The sequence below is a fragment of the Etheostoma cragini genome, chromosome 6 (genome assembly GCF_013103735.1).
Source record: "Etheostoma cragini isolate CJK2018 chromosome 6, CSU_Ecrag_1.0, whole genome shotgun sequence".
Lineage (NCBI taxonomy): Eukaryota > Metazoa > Chordata > Actinopteri > Perciformes > Percidae > Etheostoma > Etheostoma cragini.
The window spans coordinates 14188142-14208899 of record NC_048412.1 but is presented as its reverse complement, the minus strand read 5'-3'; the positions used below and the strand labels follow the sequence as shown (position 1 = coordinate 14208899).

The window sequence follows — 20758 nt, the reverse complement described above, 5'->3', positions numbered from 1 at the left end:
GTATCTTCGCCCATTCTTCCTTACAAAAGTCTTCCGGTTCTTTGACATTTCTGGGCTGTCTGTCACCCACTGCTCTTTGAAGGTCTATCTATAGACTTTCAAATGTGTTGAGGTCAGGAGATTGTGAAGGCCATGCCAAACCTTCAGTTTACGCCTCTTGATGTAATCCACCTTGGATTTTGAGGTGTGTTTAGGATCATTATCCATTTGTAGAAGCCATCCTCTCTTTAACTTCAGCTGTTTCACAGATGGCATCAAGTTAACTTTCAAAAATTGCTGAAATTTTATTCAATCTCTTTATCCTTCTACTCGCGAAATGTTCTCTGTGCCACTGGCTGCAATTCAACCTCAAAGCATGAGTGAGCCACCCCCATGCTTAATAGTTGGACAGAGGTTCTTTTCATTAAATGATGTGCCCTTTCTTCCTAAAACGTACCTTTGGTCATTCCGACCAAAAAGTTCAATTTTAACCTCATCAGTCCACAGAATGTTTTTCCACAATGCATCAGACTTGTCTATATGTTCATTAGCAAACTTCAAACGGTGATTTTTGTGGTGAGGACGTAGAAGAGGTTTTCTTCTGATGACTCTTCCATGAAGACCATATTTGTACAAGTATCTCTTTATAGTGGAATGGTGTACCACAACTCTAGTGCCTGCCAGGTCTTTCTGGATGGATCGTGCAGTCAAACCTGGGTTTTGACTTAATTTTCTCACAATCCTTCGAGCTGTTCTGTCTGATATTTTTCTTGGTCTTCCAGCTCTTGCTTTAACTTCCACTGTTCCTGATGACTGCCATTTCGTAATTACATTCCGAACTCAGGATATTGGCATCTGAAAACCCTTTAATACATTAATACAACTTTTTAACCTGGGGTGCCCAAACTTTCGAGCCCCACTGTGTGTGTGTGTGTGTGTGTGTGTGTGTGTATTGGAGTAATTTCAATTCCTGTCCCATATGTTTAACTGATGCAGTTTTTCCCTTAGATCAATTGCCATCTTATCCAGCTGTATTCTGCAGAATGTCTATATTCTAATAGGCTATTTTGAGTTGCAAGATGTCCTTTCATTGTCTGTCTGCAAATCCTGCACAAGGCAAAACAAAAAAGGGAAACAAACTCTTCCTCTACTCTCTCTAACTAGACCTGTTTAAAGAGGAACAGCATCATGACCTTGGGCTATAATGACACATCCAGCAGACATGAGTTCTTCCGCTGCAGCATCCTGCTGCTTGGGCTGAAGGTAATGATAATCCTCACAGCTCTGAGTGACAGTAAGTACAGTGCACAGGCTGACAAGTGTTTCTAGGTCAAGTCCAAATATTTTCATGAAACAAAACACACTATATAGCTGCAGTGCCAAACTCTACACCGAAAAGTGTTGACAATAGAAATCAGCAACAACAACAAAAATCACAATTTAGGGTTTCAGGTATGAGTTGATTTAATCTGCTGCAATAAGAAGGTAAACTGCTAATGTAAAAGGTGAAAGCAAAACAATGCTTAAGCACACAGATGAGCTTCAAGGTTGCAAATAAATATGCATCAATATAACACAAATTAACAACAGTACATAACAATCAGTGAGTAAAACGTGTATTCAGAATATAGGACATTTTCATGTAAAGGAAAGCTATCTACAGTAAAAACACAGAGCAAGCCATAACAAATATACCTGAGCATATGCATTGTACTGACAATGCAGAGTTTAAGCTATTGAAAATCATGTTTGCGTTGGGTGCAGTTAGATTTGCAAAATACAGCAGCCACTGTTAATACAAAAATATACAATTTCATGTGCTATGAGTTGAGTGCCATCCACTGGTGGCCAAATAAATTACAACAAAAAGACGGTATGATCAGAAAGTGTGCATCAGTCTATTTGGTATCCAAGCTCTGTATTATTTACAAGCAGTTTAGTAAAAATATTCCTCTTAATATACATATATTGTCACCATAGCTACAATAGATTGAACCCTGAATCACATTGTACATTAATTAATTGAGACCTAAACACCGCGGACCATATTTGGTGAAGAAATAGACATAACAGAAGTAACACTCGAAAAAACTATTATTTGCTATTAGGATATTGCTGTGAGTTCCTGAGTTAGTTCAAGCACCCAATGATTGAAGTCATTCTTAACGTGTACAATTCCTTTAAAAATAATGGAAGTTTAGACCTGATAGATTTAAAAAAAACAACAAAAAAAAACAGTTTCATTCAAGTTCAGTGGCATCTCTGTGCTGAGTATGAGCCATCAAGTCACAAGTCACCAGACATGAAAAGGAAACATTACAGGTTTTAAAAGGAATAACTGAGTTATACAGTTAAAGAAAGTTATTTTTTTGGCCCAAGTTTAGCTGATCTCAGAGAACTGACATGACATGGCTCAGTTGACCTTCACCCCACACATCCTGGATGGTCTAACCCTTCACAGCTCCCCACGGCTGCAGAGTGGCCTGAGGCAGAATAAACTGTGGAGACTGCTGCGGCAAGATATAGTAGCCAAATACCTGCTGGGGTGGAGGTGGCGCGCATACTGCATTAAGAAACATTGGAGCGCCCTTCTTGTACTGAGGCCAAACTGGTGCAGGGTGGTAGAAGTACTGGAGGCTGGCAGGGAGCTACGGATCGGAAGGAGTACAAGAGATTAGAAAGGATGGTGGAAAGCCTTATCTCTCAATTGTGAGATATTAACAGATGGTCCTAAACGAGTGAAAGAAATTACCATATTTCTGACGTATTTGACTTTATTTGGTCCTTCTCCGTGCCGCTTGCGAATCCTGGGCATCATTGTTACCGTGTAGGTGGCACCTTCTGCTTCTTCCTTCTTGACAACCTCCTCTTCCTTTACACGCTCTACCTCCGTCTCGCCATCTTTTGCCTCCTCCTCTGTGTCGCTTGATGCAGTGGAACCACAATCCGAAGAGGTAGCAGAGTGGTAATCTGAGGTGTCCAGATTTATTGAATCCACTGAGGAGTCAGTCTGTTTTCCCTCAACATCTTCATCTTTGAAACAGGCTATTGTGAAGGGCCTACCGTTCTCTGCTGATCTGCGAAGAGGGAGCACATTATTTGAACTCACACATCCTTGCTTCCCACATGTTGGACATCATTTCACAGAATACATCATGACTAAAACTTGCTCATAATTCTTGGCTAGACCGAGAAATGCTTCCCTGTTGTTCAAGTGTGTCTGTTTGTCACTTTTTTGGAGCCGAGTGACTCACCTTGCACACACCTCCAGGGGGTCGATCCACAGTGTGATCTCACACGGAAGGCCTAGTTCACTGGGTGTGAGCTCACTCTCCTCACATGCCTTCAGAATTACTTCATCACAAAGTACTCCGTTATTTATCCGGATGCATCTGTGAAGGAGTCAGCGTTCAAGAGTCACTGTTTTCTCTTCCTATGTGAGGGTTCTCAGATGTTAGTAGGGATATAATTCTATGATCTTTATATACACACACACACACACACACACACACACACACACACACACACACACCTGTACAAAAGTCTTAGTCAGGTGACAGAAAATGCTGTAAACTAATAATGCTTTGAAAAAAAAAAAAAAAAAGACTTCATTTTTATCAATTTACACAATGCAAAGTGAGTGAACAAAAGAAACATCTAAATCACAGTCAATTACTACCCTTTGACTTCAAACCAGCATCAATTCTTAAAAAGGTACACTAGCAAAAAATTGGGCAATGTTGAGGATTTTAGATGCAGTGGTTGGCCAAGGACACTTAGTGCAGCAGATGAAAAACACATCAAGCTTATTTTCCTTCGAAATTGAAGATGTCCAACAGTGACATCAGCTTAGAACTGGCAGAAACCAGAGGGACCCAGGTACACCCATCTTCCGTTCCGGAGAAAACTTGCCAGAAGTGGTCTTCATGGAAGAGTTGCAGCCAAAAAGCCATAAGTCCGACTAGGTTTTTGAGCCTAGTTGAGTCGCTTGGTCTTGCTTCTATGTTAGAGGTATGGCATTTGGGCTAAAACTCTTCCATGAAGACCACTTCTGGCCAGACTTCTCCAGACATGTGATTCGGATTTTTCTTTTGTTTGCTCTCTTTGCATTTTGTAAATTGATAAAATAAGATTAAAAAATAAACAATCATTATTTATATTTTTGAAAACCATTCTTAGTTTACAGCATTTTTTCACACCTGCCTAAGACTTTTGCACAGTACCGTATATTCATTGACAGTTAATTTCAGTAATTACCTGTATGCCTGGCCTTTGCTGGGGCAGTCAGGGTACCAGTGTTCATCATATCTGTCGCATAAAAGTTTTTGTAGCTTCTCAGAAAAACATTCTGCCTTGGCTTCACCGAGCTTGCCATGTGCCACCGCTAGGCGTTTGAGGAAGCTGACGCCAGCCTCCACCTCTCTTTTCATGGTGACTGTAGAAACAAAAGATTTAAAGAAATTACTTAGGGTCACCAACAACATCAGTGACCTTGTTGTTTCTGCGTACACAAGTCTGAGTATGTTGCTAGGTAATCCATGTTTTGCAAATCAAAGTGTAAAGAAGTAGAGTGATTTGAGTTTTTGGTAAAAGACTGTGTGACTTCCCTTCAATGAGATGTGGGGGAGTAAGAAATTTAGTTGCAGTGATAACAGCACTTCCCTGTGCAGTTACTCCTGAGCCTTTTTTATTGCCTTCAGGGAAGCTCGGTGTTAAGCGTGTGTAAAAGCGTGCCTGACTTTTTACAGCTACAGAGATTGCTCTGTGCCAACAAAAGGCTCGAGTTTGTATAAAAGGCAAGCAAGATGCAAACTAGTGATGCAATGTAAGTATTTTTTGAAATGCAAATCCAATGAGGTCACTGTGCTGTTTGTCCGCTGATAGCGTGTCTGTTTGGGTTGGGTGCCAATGTCAGCCTGACCAAAGAGAAGAGCATGTTCTATAAAGGCCAAAGCAATTCAAACTTTGCAGCCACACTGGCTCAGCATGCGAACATCCTGCTGATGTCCTCGAAATGAAAGTTGTGCCTTGAACTTAGAGGTGCTGACAGTCATTTGTTATTGTGGCTTGAAACACACCACTGCTGCTTCAGCCTGTATAATATGTTGTGAGAGGAAATTGTTATTTGCCCTTGTAGACCTAGCCACAGCCTCTACTTAAGAGCAGTGATGGGCCTGTGACACAACAAGCTGAAATAGTTGTGACTTTAAGTCCACAACAAATATGTTTTGCCATTATCTCATTATAGATGGCTGAATCTTTTACATGGTCCAGTCACTTATTAGTCTGTGAGGTAAAAAGGGTCAAATAGCATGTTGTTTTAGTTGCACCTTCCTCATTTAAATAACTGTTTTGTTTTCCATCACTGAGCAACTAAAATGTGTTCATTCCACCAGCAAAGAAGTTGCAGCATGCTGACCTTACAGAAATTCACTTTTTCTGTAACACACACACACAGTTTTTTCTAGTAGGTTTTCAAGTTTTAGAATTATACAGTGACAGTGAAGAATGTTAAAGCAGCCTTTTTCTTGAATTTCTTCTAATGTTGTGTTAAAGAGACCACAGGGATATAGAATAGATAAGGTGTTTAAGCTAACATTGCTTAGTAGATGTCTCAAAGTGTTTGAGACATCTGCTAAGCAATAAGCTTAAAAATTTGTTAAAATGTTAAAAAACTAGTAAAAATAAACATAAAAACTTCATAATCCCAATCTTGACATATTCAAGAAGCTTTTTTGTACCACTAACAGTAAGTCGGTAGTATACAGTTGGGTTGCCTATTAAGTGCTTTGGGGGCCTTCTGTAAGCTATTTTGGGGTACACTGGTTGTGGAGAAAGCTGCAAGCAGCAATACAGGAGGCTATCCAATCACCTGTTCCCAACAGACATTTGGAATGAGCACTGCACAAGTCATACCATGTGAAAGATGCCTGTTTCGAGATACTAGAGGACCTTAATGACATTCACTGATGGTGTTTGTCTTCTGCGATTACTTCACCTATGTGTTTTAACTGTTCAATCTACTCAAGAGGTTCAGTGAGCCATAGCAAACTGAGCAGGCTTCTTAATCTGCACACCATGTTTACTGTGTGCCTGTTTACTGAACAGTGACCTGCTGCCATTATCACTGCTGATACTATTTGGATTTTAGGTGTGAAGAACAACTTAACCCATTTACAGAATGGCCCCCTGCGGCTAATACTGCATACAAACGTCCGATTTTACTGTTTGAGGGAGGACAGGATCGTTAATGTTGTGTGTCGTTCAACAGCAGAGTGTTTAGCATACCACAACTTCACATGTGTTTCTTATACTAGGCCAAACAGTTTGTCACATCACAATCAGTGTAAACATGTCTGAAGAAACGTTTGCTAATGTGATTGACAGTTAAAGGTGAAAATGTATCACATTCTATTGTGGTTTCGTCAATGTTCACTTTGAGTGACAAAGAAACTTGTTTTCACGTCTGCGTGAAACAATGGAGATACAACAGAGCAGTAGCGGCACAACTGTGTGAACCATGGAGGGGACGTATTTGTGTGTGTGTGTGTGTGTGTGTGTGTGTGTGTGTGTGTGTGTGCGTGTGTGCGCACACATGGAGGTCAATTACAACTAGAAAAAATAAGATCAAACAACAGCTAGTTGATTCTAGTCTTTTTTTCTGCTGTGATAAAAGGAAGTGTCATGCTACATGCTGGAAATAACGCATTTGGGTTTTTTGACAACGCGGAAACCCCCCCCCCCCCCCCCCGTGGAATAAGAGTTACAACAAACGGATGTGATCGAGTTAATGGTAAATGAAGCATTATTATGAAGCATGTAAGTTAAAAAAAAAAAAAGTTCTTCTTTGAAATGGTAAGTAGGGTATTTAGAAAAGGTTTTCCCCCGCGTGATACATCAGTCAAAACAAAGACGAATCAATAGAAATATCCCCAACTAAGTATGAAAGACTTAACATGATAACCGTCGAGAAAATTGTAACAGCGTAACGAGAACAATGGAACCAATAGGCCTAAGTGTGCTTTAAAGATAACATTCACATCAACATAGCTACATTTTCCAATTAAAGACAACACAAGAAACACAAAAGTTAAAATAATAATAATAATTTAAACATTTTTTTTTTTTTAAACACAGCCTAGTTGTATACTTAGTCTACTCACGAAAAAAAAGTGTCCAGTCTGTGAATACCCAGCAGTTGGTGTGCTTGGCTCTGGTCTCGTGGCTGTCTGTGCTGATGTGTTGGAGTTATTATGGTCAGCACATGTTGCTTCCTTGTTCTCTGTTCTCCTCTCGGTGGTGCTGCAACAGAGACGTAACATTACCGTCAGCGTGACTCACTTCCTTTACTCCACGTCGTGGGCAATCGCTGACTGGCTCCCCGCGAGAGCTACACCCCGCCCGAGCCAAATATGGGCAGTCAAGGTAATCAACTTAGTTACCGTAAGTTTATTCGTCGTCCGTCCTTACAAATCACAATGATAACTTTGCTATCCTATGATGAAATATGGTGTCATAGGCTATTCGTCTTTACTTTTTATTCGGTGAGGCCATTTTTACCACAGGGTTGGCTGGCTGGGTGTAGCAGATACAGTAAAGTGACTTCATTGTTTTCAAAGATGTTGTAAGGGTCTCTTAATTAATGGTTGATAGATTTTATAATGTCTATAATAATACGTAAAACAACACTCAGATCCTTTACTTCAGTAAAAGTAGCAACCCCAGCGTGTAAAATACTCATACATAAGCAAAAGTAGACCTATGTTCGTATTATCAGTACGCATTCAAACAGAAAATATGAATATGAAACAATACAAAAAGCTGTGCATAATGTTAAAGCATGACACAAGAGGTGTTTTTTTTTAAACATGTATTAGTGTAGTGTAGTAGTGGCGGGGAAAAGTAGGCTACTCTTGACTTCAGTAAAATAGTAGCCTAATACCTCAATATTAGTAATACTACAATATAAATTAATGTAAAAATCCTACATTCAAAACCTTACTAAAATTAAAGGTGCTAAAGCGTCATCATCCAAATGTATACATTTATACACACACATTTGTATACATTAAGTACACTTACATAAAATACAGTAACTGGGGGTCGGTTCGGGGTGTCCTTCTCTCCTAGATAATATGATCTGAAGTTGCACCCTGATTTCGTCTTTAACTATCTTATCATATTATCATATAACAGTACTCCATTACAAGTAAAACTCCTGATTTTAAGTAAAAATCTTAACAGAAATATTTAGTAAAAAGTTAGAGTAGAAGTAAGCTACTTATTATGGATGGTGTTATAGGCTATTCATTATTACATTTTTGAATTTTCATTATCAATGCATTGTAATATAGACATTTGAATTGTAGCGAACTGTATCTAGTTAGTTATCTATCTATCTAGGGGTTATTTATTCTGTAATCAATGGGTCATTTGAGGCAAATGGGGAAAGCCCCACCTGCTGGCAGCAGGAGAAAAAAGTGTGGTTTATGTGGTTTATTGCTGCAGAGTAATTTAGAAATTAATATAATTCTGGATTAATGCGTGACATAAAATTATCCTGGTTGTTGCTATTAAATAGCATTATTATACAATTTCAGGGGTCAGGGTTTGATATAAAACTTTTTAGTTGTGCTACCTGGAGATTGCCTCGTGTGGGAAAACATCAATGCGCATGCCCGAAGCCTTTGCCAATTAAAGTGGAAGTCAGAAACACCTGCGGCTTTTGCTGGACGGAATTGACTACAGTAACAGTAACTGCGGTCCTCATGGACGATTAAGTCTTTATTTTTGAAGAACAACTCGAAATGTAATATGTACATTATTACCAAAACTGCTGTTAAAATACTCAGATTTAACGTGTTGAGATTCTACAGGGCTATATGCTAATATTACACAAACAAGGGAATTGAGTCCTAAATTAGGCAATAACGACACATTGGGAACACATTGAGGTAGGTGTCTAGTCAGATTAACACCTGTGTTAAACTGTGTGGGAAACCTAGTGCACATTGGCAAAAACGTGAAATTTTCTGATGTCTCATATGTGCTAATTATTACCGAGTTCTAAGGGAGACACGTGCCTCTTTAGCTGCTAAATGCTCTGTGTTGACCCATCAGCTAGCCAAAAACATTTAACATTACTGGCAATGTTTTATTTAGTAACCGAATACGTTTTTGTTTCAACAGTTCTCCTTATATCTGTTAGTATTGCCAAAAAGGGGACTGTTGAGCTTTGCCACAAGTTCCTTTTATAAGGAACATTGAAACTAACCCACTACCAAAATCTATGCATTGTTTAAAAGGCATGTCATAAGAAAAAAGGTCACCTGGAAGTGACGTGACGTGAGTGGGTGTATAGAAAGGGATCATGTTTGGAGCTTAGACATTTGGAAAAATCTTGACAATTTGAACTCTGGAACAATTTACAGAAGTGTCCCAATTTAACAATACTCACCCCTTTAACACCCCTAGTTATTTTGTTTCACAAGGAATTGACACCATAATCCTATTTAGATTTAGCCGGTCTTATTTTTAACTAGCCTACCTGTACCATTAACTGTAATTGTTTTACACACCCAGTGCTTTTGACCACAGAGCTCCAGCCATAACAAGCTGAGAGTCTGTATGTTTAAGATCAATAAAGCGTCCATAAACACCAGCAGTTAGCAGTACTGCTGACTGCAGCAGTGCATGCTCACATCATATTAACAAGATAGTACTGCACAGTGTTGTTGCATTTCTCTACCTATAAAAAATGTCCTGCAGTTATGTAGTAATTTACTTTTTAACAGTGGAAAGTATTTAGATAATTTATTTTAATAATTGTAGGCATACTGCAACTAATATAGACTACTAAATTACAGGTTAAAAAAATACCTTCAAAATGTTACTTAAGTTAAAGTATAGAAGTATTATAAGCTAAATGTACTTAAGTATTAAAATTAATTAAGCAGAAGGATTGCTTTCAGAGTGTTCTATTATTAAATGTATTATAGTCTCAATTTACAATATGCTAGTTGTGCGAGCATCATTTTAATACTGCCAATAATAGTTTATAATTAATAATTGTTGGGTAATTTCTAACTAAAGCTGTGAAGAAAATATAAATAGGAGACTCCATTTCCATCTGAAATGAAGAAATATAAACTGTTGTACAATTGAAATACAAGAACCTCAGGAGTGCAGTGCTTGATATGTTACTTTCCTCTAAGACTGGGCCATATTGTGAAAATCAAATAACACAACATTTTTGACCAAATACCTTAAAGTCAATATTGTAGGGTTGACTATTTGTGCGTTTACAAAATGTTTACACAATGACATTTTTGATAAAAAATCATCAGTAATGTAGATATGATGACTGAGTGGGTAAATGAAAAACATAGAACTGTGAAAAGTTTGGTAAGTTCAGAAAATTACATAACTTTACTGTAATGCAGCCTTTAAAATCGTTGAGCCATATTACAATATCCAAAATCTAAGATATCAAGTCTCACATCACAATATCAATATAATATTGATATTTTGCCTAGGTCTACTTTCCACATTGCTTTTGAATTTATTTTTTGGGAACTTTTTATTTAAACATTTTAATAAACTTTCCTAATTTCCTGACAGATATATATAAAAGTAATAAACCATAGACAGGCCACAAAGGTTACAATACGAATTAAACAAATTAAGGAGAGAAGAGATTAAATAAGTAAATAACAAACAATAACAACAGGCAGAGGGGTAAATAGTAGATAAGCAAAAAAAAGATTTTTAATTTTAGATCATCCCTTCCCAACAGTACTCTACCGTCCATCAGACCCCAAAGTACCTTGAAATACAAGTCCATCTTTGCACAAAAGTGTCCATAGTCAGCTGCAGGCTTGCCATCTTTCGCTCCATCCTGTATATATTTTTGAGGCTCTAGACCCATTGACCGCTTGCCACACACACTTTTTTAGATATTGATCAGTTTGCAGTTCTTTCCTGACGAGTCAGTATGTGTTTGTCTTTGACCACTAGAGGGCAGTTTCTTTTCTCAAATTTCACATTGCACTTAAAGGTGCTCTAAGCTTAGAACACGTGTTATAGGCTAGAACATTTGTTGTCACATATAGCAAACATCTCCTCACATCACCGAACATCGCTTAGAGTACCTTTAAATAAAATCACAGCTATCATTAAATCTAACCCTTACCCCTCCATTTTTTATAATGTTTTTGTTGAATATCAGGCTCAAGTTTTATTTGAAATATTGTTATTGCAGGATCTTTGATGGAATTATTTCAAACTTTTTGCGTGCGTCATTCCTCCTATCAATACAATTTGTTCTTGCTAAACACATTTCTTGTTTGCTCCTCTACGCATCATTACTTGGTTAACTTCTCTGTTTAGATTAGAGTTTTTCTCTCCACCAGCAGTTACAGTGGTGTGTGTTATTGTCAGTGCAGATACTGAGGACACTGTCAGATCTGTGTGAGTTTTTCTTCCTTCCTCCCACTACTGGATGGAATTCCCTGTTCCAGATGCCAACTCAAGAGTACATTTTAAGAGAGAGAGAGGCCTTCTGTTTCTGTTTCCCTTCTCTTTTGCTCTCATTTTCTCTTGTTGACCTCCTTCATGCTCCATTTTTTTGAACTAAACCTCTGCATGCAATTTCTGATTGCATTGCCGTGTCTTTAAACAAGCAATTAATTTCCTCAGAGTCACAGGTTGTTTGGCTTCTTTCTTTTTCTAATGCTGATGTAGCTTCTACACAACTTTCTCCATCTGGAAACTATTGATTTTCCCTGTCAGTGTGTCATTTGTCTCAAACACTGGCCAGTATTCTGCTGTTATAATGGGAACCCAACTCTTATATAAACACACAGATGCTTTTTATGTACATATCTCTCAGAAGTGTTATGATTTTGTAGATAAGTATTGGAAATTAAACCACTTGACCTCAAAATGCGATTGTTCTTTTTCAGGAACAGCTTCTCTCTGAACGCGTCTGGTATCAATGAAGCCCACCCGCACACGCCACATGCAGCCTACTTCGCCTTTAAAAACATATTGATTTCTCTCTTTTGCAGGGAGCTTAAACCGATCGATCGCCCTGGCCCTTTCAAGATCAGCGCCAATATTAGCATCTCTTCCACTAACACACATGCTGCGTCCTTCGCCTCAGGTAATGACTGTCCTTGGGCTGGGGGAATAGTTTGTCTGCATTAAGAGAGAGGAGTGTTTATTGTGGCATCCAGTTTCTCTTTATCCTCTCTGGTCCCCAGTAATGTGGTTAAATATGAAACATGGATTTGCCTCTTTGATAAAAGGTATGAGCGAATACAGCACACACCTCCTTTGACCTTTTTATCATCTGCCCTACCTACCCCCCCACCCCTCCTCTCCACCTCTCAGTGGGTCGATACCTATTTGTATTTGCAATGCATTAGACCAGTTCTCTCTTTTAGATTGAAAAAGTTTGCTTTTCTCAGCAGGTAAAACACACCAACAAGACAGATGCTTTTTATGGACATTTCCCACCATTCTTTGTAACTACGTACCTCGGCTATGCTATGGCGTATGAGAGAAGAATGTTAGACTAACAAACTGATAGCTGGTGCAAAGTATGCCTTTAAATGTTCTCTATATTTAGAATATTTTCACGGTTTTACTTCGCCGTCAGACAGCCCTTTCCTTTTTCTTTGTTGGTGTTATGTGACTGGGGAATTCAATCTAACTCTTTAGCATTAAGGAAAAAAAATAGCCTAGTGGTGATAGTGTAGGTTAACGTTTCCGACGTTCCTAATCAACCGCCTTGGGATGTGCAGCCAGCCAGCCAGCTCAGGAGGGCCTATTTTATTGTGTACATTTTTTATGAATAAGTGTATTTATATAGGAATGTGACCCTTTTTTTTAAAAGCAAAAGCTCACTTCAGCCTGCTTCACATAGACCCAAACGCCCATTACCTTCGATATAATGACATACATTGGCCTGTTGCTAAATTCTTATGCTCAATTAAGGATGGTGGATCAAGCTAAGAACCTCCCCCCCCCAAAATTCCAAGCTGCCATAAATAGTCTATGCGTTATTATAGAGGCATAGAAACATCCCTTTACCTGCTACATGAGCTTTAGCATTGAACCTTCCAAAAGGTAACCAGAAAAATGTGACGGGGCCATGAAATGGGTAATAAGATGAGAAGAAAAGGAAAAAAAACATTTGAATGTTCACTCTTGATTGAAATGCGTTTTTGGCCACATGAATGCAGCAGAAACATCCTGTAAAGACAAAACTGACATACATATGTTTAAGTTGATATGGCAAACTTGTTAACTAGCAAGTACAGAGCAACATTAACAATTCATTTGGAGTCGTGTTTCTGGTGACTTTTGGTGGTCTCTACCAACATTTGGGTCTGTAGCTGCTAAATGCTCCGCTATGTGTACCAGCTAGCTAACTTTTTTCTGTCTGCCGTTTGTTACATCTTGAGTTCTCTGATGTTATTGTGAAACTGAAGAGTTTGACTTTTTCAGGACTCTAAACTAGTCTTGCATTGCCAAGTCATTCTCGACAGTACTGTGGATTATGGTCTGGTTACTTCCCACACATTTTGGGATAGCAGAGAAAAGCGCTCTGGGTTGTTTGCATTGCTTAAAACCAATCACAATCGTCTTGTTTGCTGCTGAACTCAGCGCGGGAGGCTTTGCAAAATGGGAAGGAACTTGTTTTGGTGGAACATTTGCACCCTGCAGAAGAAAACGGCACATCAAATATTAAATGAAATCAACAATTTACACAATACAGTAAGCTGAATACATGGTTAAGCATAATTTGATTTTACCAGTGTGTTGCAGTGTCTACTTTGTCTACAGCAATCCCACCAATCAGTCCCAAAACGTGTTTGTTTTCAGTGTGTAGCTTGTTAGCTCGACGGTTGCTTCCCGCCGCGAACGTAGTTTGACAGTGGAAACGCACAGTGGAAGATGAGAGACATCAGGTAATTATCCTGGAAATGTACTTCCATTGATCTGGACTACCCTAAACCAACTAGCATCAATCCTAGGTTGAACTCCGCACAGCTCGTACACAGTTGTATGAAACCCGCAACAAGGTGTCCTGAGAAGGCCTTGTTTGGCAAAATAGGGTAACCAAAAAGTTGGAAACCCCTAACCTATGGTGTGAGAAACAAACATTTTTTAGTTGAGCTTGTGCAACCCTGCTAGCTCTGTAACCACTTTGCGGACTGCCCGCACTTTGTTACGCCAAGTATATTTTTTTTACATCACAAAGTGTTAGTGAAAACCAGTATATGCAAGCTTTTTGTGAGTCGGAGGATGTACGACTCTGGAGATACTAGGAGTTAAGTGTTGCTACATTACACTTCCAACAAACTTCACAGAAAACAATGAGGGCAAAACCAGATCACAAATCTGTTTAACCGTATGTTTTTGGGTGTAGCTCAGCTAAACGCACAGAATCCGTCAGCATGGGAGCGTGCTGTTTCCTGTTTGTAACCGGTAGGCTACCGACATTATCATGACTTCATTCAACTGACTTGAGCAGTTTAGAAAACAAACATTCGACTGTCCTGTTATTATTACAGACATGAACTAACTACTGACATGGACTCATGGCTGTGTATCTCTGCAGTTCACAGCGGTGCATGCTGCCAAATGAAACTCTGATTAAACTGCAAATCACAATAATTTACTTATAATCGAAGGTGCCCAAATGCAGTTTAGGATTGTTTTGGCCCACTTTAATCCATGACTTTACAGTATGTGCATACCACGTTGACAATTCCCTCCCTCTAATGCTCTGTAGATAAAACAACCTTAAAGCTACCTTTACATCTTAAATATCTAAGCCTCAGACTGGATTAAATCAACAAAGTAATTTCTCACTAGATTTAATTTGGTTGGATTTAATAATTGCCTATATTTCAGTCCCTCTCCTTGGTTCACATGGACACAGCCTAAACACAGCATACATTACAGCTCTTACCATCTTGTAAGTGCATTAGAAATAAAACTATACAGAAAGGACCAATGAGTACAAGTCATGAATAAATCGATAACAAAAACATATTTATTCAACAAACTTCAAGTACATTCCACTTACCAAACTTCTGCCTCCTGTTTTGGTTTTTAGAATTTTTAGGTCTTTCGAATCCTCCACATTTCCTGCGTGCTCACTGCTGTTTAAAAATTCCAGCCCGATTTGGTTTTCAAAATATTAGTATGTAAGCTGGGAAACTCTGGGATTTGCCAGCGCAATCTTGTGTTTTATAATTATTTCCTTGGATGGCACACAGGGCCTACCCTAGACTTTTGGGGTGCCTATAAGCATGATTTAGTTTTGGTGCCCTCCACATAACGTTACATGTTGCCACTTCACTTGGCACTGAACCAACTTTTGTATTGTTTATGTTGTTAGCTCTCTTTTTCTACTCTACTTTTCAAGCCCCCCTGGGGGTCCCCACACACAGTCCTAAGCCGCCCCTTAGTTAGCATATGCGTTGGGCCGCCTCTGATGACATATCAATAATTAATTGAAGTTCTGTTGAGCTGTTTATCTTTTAGGGTGCTCCTTTTATTTTTCCTTTTGTTTAGCTTAATCTCCAGTTACATAAGACTTTAATGCGAGACGTGTTAACCTGTTCTACAAACTCTGGCACTGCATACGTAAATGCTGAGGGGCTGCTTGTATAACACAGAACTATTTAACATATGCAAGTCTGTGTGAGGCATCGGCTGGTTGGCCTGCTATCGAATTCTGCCAGAGCTCCTGAATCTCCTCTTTCCCTTCTGCTGTCTCAACTATAAAATCAGTCAAGGTGAGTGTACTCTCTCTCTCTCTCTCTCTCTCTCTCTCTCTCTCTCTCTCTCTCTCTCTCTCTCTCTCTCTATAAAATAAAGCATGAGCTGGCATGATATTGCACTTTATGACCTACACCAAAAAACTACTTGTCTTATTACGAAACATCTCACCTGTATGTCAGCAGTTGCCATGGAGATTTTGTGCAGATTTGTAAGGCTCTGCTTAATGCTCTGACTTTAACCTTGAGCTTTCTCGATTGAAGTCTTTCATGATGTTGCAAACATATGGGCACACTTTCGAACGCAAATCAATATTTCAACAAGTGTATTGTTACTGCACCTACAAACACATAGACACTCCTTTTAATATTGATACAGTCCTCAACAGTAAGAAAAAAACTTACTTGTGTAAAACTTGTGCTTTCATTAACATGTTTATATGTTGTAAACCTTGTGTATTTCTTGAACTGATTTCCAAGCCTTCCATAGCCTTGAACAACCATTTATAAACCTTCCCCCTCCCCCATCTGCATCTCTCTCTCTCTCTCTCTCTCTCTCTCTCTCTCTCTCTCTCTCTCTCTCTCTCTCTCTCTCTCTCTCTCTCTCTCTCTCTCTCTCTCTCTCTCTCTCTCTCTCTCTCTCTCTCTCTCTCTCTCTCTAAAAGCTGTGTCTCTTTCATGTGTGCTGGGGGGCCAGCAAAGGGGAAGTACGCAGAGAAAGAAAAACACTGAGTTCAAGTGCACAAGCTTAAAGACACAGCTGGCCTCAACAAAGGGAAATTAACAAGGGGGAAACAGTCGTAGTAAGGCAAAGTAATGAACTATTGGCAAGACATTTGTGTACACAGACGGTATAGGGATCATTTCACACAGAAAAATGGGTGGGGGAGGGGTTTGGGTTAGAAAAGAAATGTGAACAGGAAAACGGAGAAAAAATGTCTCCTCCCCTTTTCCTCTCTCCACGTATAGTCCTCCTATTCCCTCCCTCCCACCTTCCTTTCTTTCAATCTGTCCCTCCCTCTCTCCTCTCCTTCATTCCTACCCTGCATGCATGCACACTCTAACACACACACACACACACACACAATGACTGATGCCTTCTCCCTCCTTCTCTTGCATTTTCTCACCTCTCTCTGCACCACTGAGACTTTTGTGTTTGTCCTCCCTGTACAGCACACAGTGGAACCGGTTCTGCACAGCTCCAGCACAATGTCATGGTGAAAAGTACTAATACAGTACTTTTCCTCAAGGCGTTGATATCCTTTGTCTACAAGGCATGTTTCCCTTCAAAGTCCAGAGCGTGGAGGGGTGAAGAGAAATGGTGTCTAATGGAGGGGAGATGAGGCAACAGCAGATAAAATGCGACGAGACTGGAGTGAAATAAAGATGCAAGTCAAGAGGGAAATCACTAACTCCAGAGTGAGGAAGAGGTGACTGAGAGGAGGAATCAAGCTGGAATCATGAAAGAAACGCGGGAAAAGGTAAAAAAAAAAAAAGGGCTGACCTATGCAGCATAAGCTTAATTCTCTTGCATTATGTTATATCCATCTAGAGTTAGTATTTAGATAGAAAAGTAATGGCGTACACACTATTTCAGTTTTTTTTTTTTTTATCTCCTGCCATGGTTTCTGTTTTGTGTCCCTTAAGTCATTTCCTTCCTCCCACTCTCGCTGAAACATTTTCCCCGTCTCCACGCTTCTCCCATAACTCAGCCATGCCTTTTATCTCCTGTATTTGCTTGACAGGATGGGTATATTTGTTGAAAGTGCTCTAAAAGATTCAGGGCCCAGTTGCCCTCAGTTGTGAGGACGAAGGAAAAGGAAAAACGGTGTCGGGGCACTCACTTTTGTGCCATTGTAAGGTCGATAACTGTCTTTGTAGATATGTACAGAGTATTCTGTTAGAGAGTGAATGTTTTCTACCTAGCTTTGGTTCTTAGTTTCAGCTAATATGAAATTGTTGAAAAGATGACCAAGTATTTGAATTATTTGGTCATCATCCTCCCTACTCTGGAATTGATACGTTCCACCCTCTACTTCCCCTTACTGTTTGTTTCAGTATGTGTCCCTCAATTGACTGTCTCACTACGTCCAATAACACCAAACTTAGCTCTCTGAATACCTTTTTTATGCTTTGTGCCCATGCAGCTCCCACGCTCTCCTCGCCGTCCTGTTTGCTCTCAGTTTTGCCTCCATTGTTTAATATCGAGAAGTTACTGTCGTCCCCTAAATTTGCACTCGCTCAAAGCATTTTGATATATTCTCAGTCAATCAAGGCTCTTTACAAGCCTTTTTCATCTCCATGGAGGCCTGATATGAGCTCTTAGTTTCTGTACCCCTGACTGCATGCAAACAAACTCACAAAGACACCCCAGTTATATCTCTGCCAGGGTGCACCATTTAGCAGGGGGCAGGAATGGAGTTTCCCTGGTCTGTGGATCAGAGGGTGATTGCAGGATGATGGTTGTCTTGGTGATGGCAGTCTTGATAGTTGCATCTGAATGCAGGTTTAACTCGAGGCCTAATACTATGTCCAAAGTCTCAGATGATCTTGATGATTTGTAGCTGTTATGTGTCCACAGACGGTGTTAAGCAAAGGCCAGCTGGCACAGGACAGTAAAACTTACATTTGTTATATTGTTTTTTGGTGGAACTAAGAAAAAGAGTATACACCATCAACTTCTTAATCCTTTCTGATGCTATTCAGGAGTAGTTATTCCTCCTCAGTCTCCATTGGGTGAAATATTTAAAATGACAGAGTGCAAGTAAAGTAATTAAAATGCATAAGGTATCGATTTGATTTTTAAGATTGTTTGGCCAAATGAAACAAATAGAACAGGTGACCTTGAATTAATGGGTAATATGGTTAATAGGTAATATTTTCATAATCAATTAATCTGCCAAATATTTTCATGATTAATTGATTCAAATGCTATTTTTTTTAAACCATCAGTCCAAAACTCAGATCTTGAATAACTATAAGCGTAAACTAGATAATATTCATTTCATTTGATAAGTCAGGACCTGTGAATTGTTGGCGCTTTTGCTAAAGACATTGACATGACTAGACATGATTGTTAATAAAGTTATTTGATTTAATTTCTGTCAATTGATGGTTTTTATCTCTACTAGACCAACATACATGCAAGATAACTGTGCCGCATACTGACCTTGATGCCTGAATTAATAAGTGGTGTGATGATTTTCAGCCTTGGGAGCTCGATGTTGCACTTCAGCCCACACAACCAAAAGCGTATTCACTAGTTATGTATCCAGTTCATCAGATTGGAGGCTGTCTGTTTCATGTGGCCCAAACACAGATGACAGATGACTGATTTTTGTTTGGTATCAACCTACTTCAATATAACAACTTCTGTAGTGGCAATCTGACCACAAAAAATGACACTGGAAGGAATTTGAAACCATTTCCAACGCTTTCTGGTGCAAATAATGTCTGCCATCGTCTTAAGGTTAATTCTTTATTTTATAAATGCATTTAATAACTCCTACGTAAAGACTGACTGAAGTGAACTCTTTAAGACAAGCAGTAGATTGCTAAAAACATCACTCGCACACAGCTAAGGTTGAAAAACTATGTTCCTTCTAAGATCCTGATTCTTTCTAACTACTGATTAGCACACATACACACAGGTGTGCAGGTGACTTAGTGAACAAACTATTGTCACAATATTTAAAGCTTTATTGCAGACCCAGGTCCATATTACACCTCATATAGTTTAAAAAGTGCAATCCTACCACACACACTATACACATAATATGCAGCACATGTCTAAAACGGCTACAACTTCTATAAATGTTTAAAATTGTGCTGTTAAATTATTCAAACTATTTAGATAACCGGTTTGAGTCATTTTTATGAAAAAGTAAAAATTCTCTGATTTCAGCTTCATAAAAGAAAAAATAATTTCTAGTTTCTTCACTCTTTTATGACAGTCATCTTAATCAGTGATCTTAATCATTGATCTGTGGCTAAATCAAGACATTTGAGAACTTCATCTTGGGCTTTGGAAAACAGTGACCGAAATTACTAATCGATTTATCGAGAAAGTAATCAACAGATTAATCGACAACAAAAATAATTGTTAGTTGCAGCCCTGTCAGCCCAGTCTAGAGATAGCCCACTGATAGTTGGCATGTGATTATTTGTATATTGTCTAATGGTAATGGCAAATGCCATGAAAGATTTACGTTCAAATGTAATGCGCAAACTATTTAAATTGGTGGGTTGTGAACTCTTCATGAATCAAATATTAAACTTTTTTCTTTTAGTTATTCACAAATTTTAAACAGAATAAGGAACATTTTAATGAATGGAGGCCATTGATTGCTCTTGTGGCATTAAGACAATCCATCATATCATAACACTTCAAGCATGTAAGTATTCGAGGCATCTCCAAAGCGCAGCTTTTTTTATAACAATACTTAATACTTTGTCAGAAATTATGGATTACCCTGGCATTTTTTTTTACCAGAAATGTATGTATCGGTTATTTAAAACCTCTTCAACCTGAGGCCACCACTTACTGATCCCAGCAAATCTAAACTTTAGAGTGCGGAGGAAGTCATTCATGTGTTTCACTTTATAAGACATAACCTGGCCTTTGAGATCAATTATGTAGCTCTGGTGTGAAAGAGACGGGAAAAGGACCACTCACACCAAGCAGTGGGGTCCAGCGTGGAGCGAAAGCGCTGTGGATGTACCAACGCTTTCCTGCAGTCTGTGCGAAGATTATTCCCCCCCGGACTCAGTGTTCCAGTTGCATCAGTGTTTGTCGGCCTTCTCTAGGACATGGGGGCTGAAATAATTGTGTGAAGTGTGAAATAATTTACTGCCAAGGATTTTGTCTCTGAGGTATAGAAAGTACTTTTATTACTAATTACTTAAAGCACATGGGATAATCTTGTAACCCTATGCATTACTATAGATTAAAGTACTCAATGGTACATAAATAATTACAATTA

At 39.0% G+C, this 20758-nt stretch overlaps 1 protein-coding gene and 1 long non-coding RNA gene across 3 annotated transcripts; one reads left to right on the top strand and one right to left on the bottom strand.

Moving 5' to 3' along the window:
* Positions 1-1425: 1425 nt before the first annotated feature.
* On the bottom strand, positions 1426-12154 carry si:dkey-79d12.5 (maternal B9.15 protein). 2 transcript variants are annotated; one of them, XM_034875446.1, is made up of 6 exons: positions 12151-12154; positions 7143-7185; positions 4237-4414; positions 3234-3371; positions 2732-3056; positions 1426-2627 (listed from the first exon to the last, which is right to left on the bottom strand). In XM_034875446.1, the coding sequence occupies exons 3-6, from the start codon at positions 4407-4409 to the stop codon at positions 2427-2429; spliced, it is 837 nt and encodes a 278-aa protein (XP_034731337.1). In that variant the 5' UTR covers positions 4410-4414; positions 7143-7185; positions 12151-12154; the 3' UTR covers positions 1426-2426. The 2 variants fall into 2 exon arrangements, with proteins under 2 accessions (XP_034731337.1, XP_034731336.1); XM_034875445.1 differs by lacking the exon at positions 12151-12154 and having other exon boundaries at positions 7143-7327.
* Positions 3478-5551, top strand: LOC117946947. Its single transcript, XR_004657121.1, has 2 exons — positions 3478-3513; positions 5438-5551. It is a non-coding gene; the product is annotated as an uncharacterized LOC117946947 (long non-coding RNA).
* Positions 12155-20758: the final 8604 nt, after the last annotated feature.